At 40.0% G+C, this 9,125-nt stretch overlaps 1 protein-coding gene across 2 annotated transcripts in view; it reads left to right on the forward strand.

The window, feature by feature from the left end:
- Nucleotides 1-2,040: 2,040 nt before the first annotated feature.
- Wdr70 (WD repeat domain 70) overlaps nucleotides 2,041-9,125 on the forward strand; it is a 281,725-nt gene continuing 274,640 nt past the window's right edge. Inside the window, exons 1-3 of one of the 2 annotated variants that reach the window (XM_013514960.1) lie at nucleotides 2,041-2,206; nucleotides 2,300-2,365; nucleotides 4,358-4,441. In XM_013514960.1, coding sequence (XP_013370414.1) covers nucleotides 2,182-2,206; nucleotides 2,300-2,365; nucleotides 4,358-4,441 — 175 coding nt within the window. In that variant the 5' untranslated portion in view covers nucleotides 2,041-2,181. Of the gene's footprint in view, nucleotides 2,207-2,299; nucleotides 2,366-4,357; nucleotides 4,442-9,125 lie in introns of those variants that run through there. The other variant, XM_013514961.1, reaches the window with a different exon arrangement.

Genomic DNA, 9,125 nt, shown 5'->3' on the forward strand with positions numbered 1-9,125 from the left:
GCCGGCCTAAGGGCCGGCGCGCAATAGCGCTCGCTGCCGCATGGCTCCCCATGCGCCGGGGGCCCACCCTCCGGGAGCCGATGCTTGCTTTTAATTCAGCATAAATCTTTTTTTTTTTTTTTTTCGGTACCGGGAATCAAACTCACGACCTCGCGCTTGCCAGGCAGGCACTGTGCAGCTGAACTAAATCCCCAGCCCTTCAGCATAAGTCAGACAACTGAGAGTTTTCAACTCTAGAAATTATGTATATGATGTAGCAACGTTGTTCTTAATATTTCTGCATAGCAAAAACCGTTTCCAAACCTCTAATCCAACCACTCCTAATTACACATCTACAGCTGCTTTCCCATTATACCTGTTGAACTGGGTACACAGACCACAAGAGTACAAAGCCTTGGCCTTTTGCAGGAGATTTGTTGACTTCTTTGGGGCAGACATACTAAAACATTTTGGTCTCAGGATCTTGTTTCCTTTACAAACTATTCAGGATTCCAAAGAGTTTTTGTTTTGTATGGGTTACAGTTATTATTTGTTAATTTAAAAAGAAAATGAAAATTTTAAATTCATTTAGCAAATCCATGTGAATATAAATAACATATTATGAGAAATCATTGTATGTTGTAAAGCTAAAACACCATGAGAACAGAAGTATTGTTTCATATTTTTTGCAATTCTTTTTAATATCTGATTTAATAAGTCATAATGGATTCTCTTCCTGTACCAGGAATCAAACTCATGACCTTGCGCTTGTCAGGCAGGTGCTTTGCCACTGAGCTAAATTCCCAGCACCTTTTTTTTTTTTTTTTTCCCCCGGTATCAGGAATTGAGCTCATGACCTTGCGCTTGCCAGGCAGGCGCTGTGCCGCTGAGCTAAATCCCCAGCCCTCATAATGGATTCTCATATCTGCATCTGCTATGGATATGCTGTGGTATGTTGTTTAGCTGAAGTGAGTGAGGAAAAGCTGGCCTTGGTTACAAACCTGGGAAAAGGAGAAGTATTTTCACAGCCCTTTTAGATAATTGTAAATATTATTTTTGTACTACATCAAAACTTTACAAGTGATAGGTAGTTTCTCAAAGATTAGTTGAAATGTAGAATTTGAAACAGTAAATTTGTGGTGTGTCTGTGTGTGTTTCTGTGTATGTATCTATGTGGGGTGCTGGAAATCAAACTAAGAACCTAGCACATGCCAGGCAAATGGTCTACCACTGAACTATACCCCCACTAATTTAAAACTCATTGGTCTGTCTTGTACTTTGAACCATCTTTTATTCCTGTGTGATTGTATAACATGAAGTGAATTTATTTTGTACTTTGTTATTTGGGAAATATCAAAGTTGGTGATTTGGGAAGTATCAGTTCACTGAGTTTCACAGAACTTCTAACGTTGATATATTCTACTGTAGAAAAGTTGTCATGTTAATATCACACCTGTCTTAGTAACTTCTCCTTGCTGAGACAAAAAAAATACCAAACATCCAAAGTTAAAGAGGAAAGGTTTATTTTGGCTCACAGCTTGTAGAGGTTTCTGTCCATAGTTGGCCTCCAAGGCAGTGTGACATGGTGGAGGGGCACCCCTTGGGAGAAACAGTCCATGGGGAAGCCGGGCAGGTGAAGTAGCAAAGCAGTGAAGCAGCAAGCAACAAGCCACAGCAGCATCTTTCTGTCCCCTATATTCTATCCATGCTACCGGCCCTCACACACAGGGCGGGGCACCCTTGATTCCAGAATCACATCCTTACACCATCGTCACACACCCTAAATCCAGCCACCTCTGAAAAGCCCCACCTCTGACCATTATGAGGCTTTAGGGAGAGATCGGCACCTCGGAGGTAAACACATCTTAAAAGTCAAGGAGTTGAGTAGTTCAGTGGCAGGGCGCTTGCTTAGCAGAAGTGAGGACCTAGGTCGTTTGCCCGCCCGCTGGTCTGTTGCTCAGCAGAAACTCCACATAATTACCCTCTCCTCCGCAGTTACCAGGGAGCGGCCTCGGTGACATTTCTCCGCCAGCCCGCCAGGGCGGCGCTGGACCGCAAGCCTCGTTTCTTCCGCCGAGGGCGCCGCTCTTTGCGTTTGCGCCGACACTGACTCTCAACGGAGACACTTCCTCCTGGGTTTGCCGGGAGAATTCGCCGGTGTAGTAGGTTGTAGCTGTCTGGGCTCCTGCGCAGAGAACGGCTATGGAGCGATCCGCGCCCAGCGAAGGTGGGCTCTGTGGGGCGAGCCCGGGCGGGCGGTGCCAGGGAGGGGAGACGCGGGCGCGCTTCACTAACGACGCCTCCTCTCTCCCTGCCACAGTGACAGCCCCGGACGCGTCGGGACCGGACCCACAGCTGGCAGTGACCATGGGCTTCACGGGCTTCGGTGAGTGACGGTCCGGGGCAGAGCCTTTTTTTTTTGTTTATGTTTTTTTGCAGAACTGTCACTTCTGCCTTGCATCTTCTCGCTGTGACAACTCCGAATTGCTTTAACTCCAGCGTAGACCTATTCATCTTCTGCTGATCTCGTGAGACTAGTTCATTCCTTTTTTTTTTTTTTTTTTCCGGTACCGGGAACCGAACTCATGACCTTGTGTTTGTCAGGCAGGCACTGTGCCGCTGAGCTAAATCCCCAGCCCCTCGTGAGACTAGTTCAGATGACACTTGGGAGAAACTTCTAGAGGGATTGGTTTCGTGATCCACTCGGAGGAGGACAGTTGTTGATGGAGGCTGTTATTTTTTGCTTCCTGGAGTAGAGCTAAGGACTGAGTAGTCCTTAAAGAGATGGCTTTTGGGGTAACAAATGGGGATTAAGTAGTATTTAATGGTTATTCAGTTCCATTGATTGATTAAGACAGGGTCTCGCTGTGCAGTTTAGGCTGGACTTGAACTCATTGTATATCCCAGGCTGACCTGAAACTCTGCGCGATCCTCCTGCCTCAGTCTCCTGCGCCCTGGAATCACAGGCATGCACCACCAAGTCTGGTTCAATTCCTTTTAGTTCATCTTTTTCCTTTAGAATCTTCACTTCAAGCCAGGCATAATGGCGGATACCTGTAATCCCAGCCCTCGGGAGGCTGAGGTGGGATAATTGCTTCGAGTTCCAGGCCAACTTGGGATACACAATGAGTAAAAAAAAGGACAGAAAAATCTTCACTTCAGTCTTTCTGTCGACCCTAGTGATGATATAAGATAAATTTCTTCAAAATGTGTAGTCACTTGTTAAAAATATTAACAGTAATAAAAATCAAATGTAAATTGTTTTCCACCCCTATGATTAGGGCCACGCGCGTGTATGTGCGTGTGTGTGTGTGTGTGTGTGTGTGTGGTGTGTGTGTGTGTGTGTGTGTGCGCGCGCGCGCACGCACGCACGCGCGCGCGCAAGAATCCAGGTTGTGAGTGTGTGTGTTTGAAGAATCTATTTCCATGCACATTACAGTCCCTTGTAGTAGGGCTGCGATGTCTTTCTTTCCTTTTATCCCTTTAGAATACCTGCATTACTTCTCTTCCCCTTCAAGTACAGTACTTGGAGTCCTTATGCTTTTTTCTTTTTGTTGTTGTTGTTGTTTTGTTCTTGTTTTTCGGTACCAAGAATCGAACTCATGACCTCGAGCTTTCCAGGCAAGCGCTGTACCACTGAGCTAAAACCCCAGCCGCAGTCCTTTTGCTGTGAATCTCTCTGATTTTTGCTGTATCTGTTTTGAATCTTTGCTTTTAAGGGTTTCTGTAATTAAAATGAGCTAACCTACCTATTTTAAAATCTGTAAACTAATTATATCTGCAAAGACCCTTTTGCCGTTTTCTTAGGTTTCAGGGATTAAGGCGTGGACATTCTCCGTTCTGCCTAACATACCAATGACATTTCAAGGAATAGGGATCTGGATAAATTAGAGGAAAAGAAAGTTGGCTGCTTAATTTTGCAGGTTGAACATTCCTAATTCAATAGTTTGAAATTCAAGCTTTTTGAGTGTTATGTCAGTACTGACTCAAAAAGTTTTGGGCTTTGTATTTCATTAATTTTTTTTTTTTTTTTTTTTTTGAGACAGAATCTTGCTATTTAGTTCAGGCTGGTTTTGAATTCCCTATGTAGCCCAGGCTGACCTTAAACTCACTGCAGTCTTCCTGCCTCCCAAGTGCTGGAACTATAGGCTTGCACCACCATGACCCGCTGTTTTCAAGCAGTTTAAATAAGGGATAATCGGTAGTTAGCTGTGACATTGTCATTAAAAATTCTTTCTTTGGTATTGTATGATTATATTGGAGCTGTGCTCTAAAATATATGAGGTGGTTACTGATCAGTCAGTAAGTATAGAGTACCTAAGGTGTATGGTCAACTTATTGCAAGATAATAATAGCCTGCCACTTTTTCCTGTTTTAGGGAAAAAAGCTCGCACATTTGACTTGGAAGCAATGTTTGAGCAAACTCGAAGAACAGCTGTAGAAAGAAGTCGGAAAACGTTGGGTAAGCAGTTCTCATATTTGCCCTTTCATTGTTTGAAATATACATGTACCTTGCAGAAGTATGTTGAGAGTCACAAGATAGAAAAGAATTTCAAAGTTATAAAGGACCATATGTGTCCATTCCTTTGGAAGCAGAACTTCAGGAACTTTTTCCTTTGTCTTTTAAACATGGTAAAAGAGGAGCCTCTGTGTACTAAAACCTTTTAAAAATGTGTTCTATGAACAAACAAGGATTCTCAGTTTTTAGGAACCAGAATAGCAGTTTCTTCATTGCTACTCTTTCCGCCTCTGACTCTCATTTCATTTTTCTCTTTCCTGATTACAGTGGAACCAGTATTTGGAAGGCTGGGTCAGATGTGGCTCTCAGAACTGTATGCACCATTGACTGTTGACCCAGACAGTATAGAAAATTGAGACATACAGTGATTGTGGCTGCTGCTGAGTACCTGCTTTAAGGAGTTATATCAAGCATTTAATTTCCAGGCTTGTTTGATACCAGATGACTTGCAATTCTAGAGCACCTCAGGGTCTTTAGAGGAGACTGACTTTTCTGCTTTCTTTGGATCCAATTCAGGCCAATCTTATACTAGACAAGGAATAGATATAACCTGATAGACCAGAAGGAGCTACCGATCAGATAGGACTCCTGGAAAAATTCAAATGAATTTGTCATTGTTGATTTAAAGATGAAAAGTAGTTTAGGCACAATATTCAGTATGTAGGCAGTGAAGCTGAAATTAAATATTTTTGTTCTTTGGAAAATGCTGGCTTTTTGGGGGTGATGGTGAAGAAGCAGCTACGTACATAAATTTTTTTTAAGCTATTATGATATGAAATTTCAAACCCGAAAGTACAGTGATAACCACCATTTATCTATCACTTAGATTTTAACTAGTGTAAAAACTCCTGAGTAGTGTTATTTCCATTTTTTCCCCTCCCTGATTATTTTGAAGCACATCGTAAACATCATTTCACCCATAAATATTTTGAATGTTTTTGTATTTATCTTAATAAGGATCCTTGGGAAAAAAATTAACTGAAAAACCTTCTAAGAGATGGGAAAAACCAAGCCGTTAGCCTGGGATATAGCCCAGTGGCACAAGCGCCTGCTTGGCAAGCTTAAGGTCCTGGGTTTGATTCCCGGTACCAAAAAAAAAAAGCCAAGCTGTTTCTCCTTCTCCTATACATTCTACCGTGTACTTCATTTCTAACACCAGATGTGGGAAGTTTCTCTGAGACATCAGGCAAATGTGATGTGGACACTAACAGGGTTTTCAATAGCTCAGTTCAGTTTTGACACTCTCTACCTGGAGATTGCCATATACTGCCTCCATTTCAGATACTTAGTGCATGTCCCAGTTTGTGGCTTGTACTGGTGATCCACTAGCTATAAATGGGAGTTCCAGGTCCCCCATTGTGCTGCTGATCTGCTAGGACAGCTCACAGAACTCAGGGAAATACTTATATTTATTGTTTTCTAAAAGGGTATTCTAGAGGATATGCATGAATAGCCAGATAAAGTGATATAGTAGTCACACTATAGGATGGAGAGAATGTGGGGCTCCCATCCTCTCTGTGGGTACACCAACCTCTTGGTACCTCCATGTGTTCAGCAATCAGTTCCTTATTGAATCTCTAGTAGTTTTCTTTCTTATTTTTTTTTTTTTTTTTGTCTTTTGAGACAGGGTCTTGCTATGCAGTTCAGGCTGGCCTTGAATTCACTTTGTAGCCCAGGCTGTTCTCAAACTTGCAGTGATCCTCCTGCCTCAGCCTCCCAAGTGCTGGGATTACAGCATGTGCCACCACCCCTGGCTTCTAGTAGTTTTCAAGACCTCTTATAGAGCATAATTTCCAGCCCTCTTCCCACTTTCTCCAGAGCAGTCCCATTCTGAAATTATCTTGGTGGCATACCTTAACTCACCTCAGTAGTGTAAGCACTCATGTTATCAAAAGCTCTGGTTTGGTGTAATCCCAGCATGTGGAAGGTAGAGGCAGAGGCAGGATGAAAAGTTTGAGTTGCACTTGGGTAACTCATCAAGATCCAGTCTCAACATAAAAAGGGCTAGAGATATAGCTCAGGGTGAAGGCCCTGGATTTATTCTTCAGTACCACAAAAACAAAACAAAACGCAATTCAGATATTAGAAAAGATGCAAAGATATGTCATCAAGACATATTTCCACATGTTTCAAACAGTTTTTAAATATTTCAGTGAATGCTTACATTTACTTGTATTTTGGTACGGGGCATTTGCAGTGAGCTACATCCCAGATCCTTTTTAAATTTTGAATTTAAATTGCTAAATTGCCTAGACTGGGTTCAAACTTGTGATCTTCCTGCCTCAGCCCCTCAGAGTGCTGGGACTACGTGTTTGTACCACCATGCCCTACTGAATGCTGCTTATACTATCAAAGTGTAGTCATCTTGTATTTACTTCTTTAAGCATGTCATACAAAATGCTTTCAAATAAGAATTGCTTTATTCGCTATATAATTTTTATAGTCTCCAAGATAAGTTCTCAGTATATATTTGAAGATATTGAATTTAGACCTTTAAAACTATCATCCATTCATTTATTATTTATTTATTTTGTTTGGTTGGTTGGTTTTTGAGACAGGGTCTTTCCATGTAGTCCAGGTTGGCCTTTAACTTGCTGTGTGGTCTAGGCTGGCTTTGAACCCATATTGATCTTCCTGCCTTAACCTCCTCATTGCTGGGATTATAGGCTTATGTCAGCACACCCAGCTAGATTTTTAATACTGTCTTTAAAAAAGTAAAGTCCTACTTATTTGGAAAAATTTTTTTAAAATTTGTTTTTATTTTTGTGGTTGATGATAGAAGCCTGCACCTCTCATATGCAAGACAAGTGCTCTACCAGAGAGTAATACTTCCTAGAAAATATTTCAGTTTTGTTTATGTACTTTGTTGGTTTTTTTGAGACAGGATTGCTCAATGTAGTTCAAGAAGGCCTTGAACTCATTATGTAACCCAGGTTGGCTGGAGAATGTTTTAAAGTGGCCCAGTCCTTTGGAAAGAACATTTGGAGTTGGAGGAAGTAGGTCATATTCTACTAGATGAGTGAAGCTGGATGAATTTCCGGATTTATCACCCTTAATTTCCTTGTCTGCTAGGTAGGTATGATTAGATAGACTTTGGAAGGTTCTCGAAGAGATCAGGACCTTGGGTTTAGTACTTTGCAAACAGTGAAGTGCCTTATATGTATCATTTTTGATTCCTGTAGTTTTGCTTAGTAAAGCAGGTATACATTCTGCCTAAGATGAATTTCTAAGAGTTACTAGATTTTTACATTTTTGAAAAGTTTTGTGGTATTTGTGGACAAGTTAAATGTATTGAACTTTTTTGATTTAGTGTTACATCCTTACACCTGGACTCTTTCTATCCCTGGTCTAAATATATGAATATAAATTGAATATCTCTTTGAAAGATCTACTTAGCTTTAACATGTACATGGAAAATGCTATTTGGAATAATTTATGGGAGTATAGTAATAATTATCACTATATGAGAAATTATTGTAAGATTATTTTTGTATTTTACTGATCTTGGCAATTAAATTGCATTCAGACTATGGAATTAAAATTTGAATGACTTGAAAAAAGTTGAGCAGTTCTATGTAGGCATTATTAATCTTGTGATTGGTTTTGAAGTCTTTCTGGGCATTAAAATCACATTTGAGGAAACTAAAACTTTGATCCTTTTAATGGTAGTTTGATTATCTGTATGTGAGTATGCACTGTTTTAGTTGCTAAATGGTCTAGTAGAAAGGATGAATTACTATAAAAATCTCAATAAAGTATTGTCATAAATGTCTGGAAGTTGTAATTGTATAAATTGTTGATTTTGTTTTGTTCGTTTTGGTTTTTTGAGACAGTGTCTTGCTTTGTAGTGCTGGCTGGCCTGGAACTCACTGGGCTCTTCCTGTCTCAGCCTCCCATGTGCTGGAATTACAGTCGTGCCACCAAAACTGGCTACAGATTGTTTTTTGTTTTTTTTTTTTTCAGATTGTTTTTTAATGTCTCTTATATTCTTAAAAGCTACCCTGTCTAGAGTACATATAAGACATAGACTCTTTTTTAGAATTGTTATATTATACAGTGAGGAAATAATTAAGGTAGAAACATTTTCTTTTATTCATTTAGTTACTCTGGTATAGCTGTGTTTTATGGATTATGAGCCTCTTCTGTTACATGGCTGGAAGAAACTGAGAAAAATGATTTAAGAGAAGATTTTAATATGTTTTCAATGGATGATCTACTGAGATTGAAAAGAGATATTGTTCCTGTAATCCCAGCATTTGGAAGGCTGAAGCAGGAATATTGCCCCAAATTCAAAACCAATCTAATTTACCTAATGAGTTCAAGGACACCCCCTAATTAGATAGTAAGACCCTCCCTCAAAAAAAAGAAAGAAAAAAATTATTGGAGAAATTTTAGAAGTTAGATAAACTTTAGAATTTTTGTCTTTACCTGAAATATTTTTCCTCTCTACTTACATTTTACCTCATTTTATAAGCCTAACTTATATTTTACATTATGGAGGGATTATTTCAGTACTTCTTTTTTTTTTTTAATTTTTTTTTATTTTAAAGATAAAAGGAGGGAAACATTAACAGACATACAACATTTTACAACATATCACAAGCACAATACAGACAACACAGAGTTA

The sequence above is a fragment of the Chinchilla lanigera genome, unplaced genomic scaffold (genome assembly GCF_000276665.1).
Source record: "Chinchilla lanigera isolate Chin_1 unplaced genomic scaffold, ChiLan1.0 scaffold00025, whole genome shotgun sequence".
Taxonomy (NCBI): domain Eukaryota; kingdom Metazoa; phylum Chordata; class Mammalia; order Rodentia; family Chinchillidae; genus Chinchilla; species Chinchilla lanigera.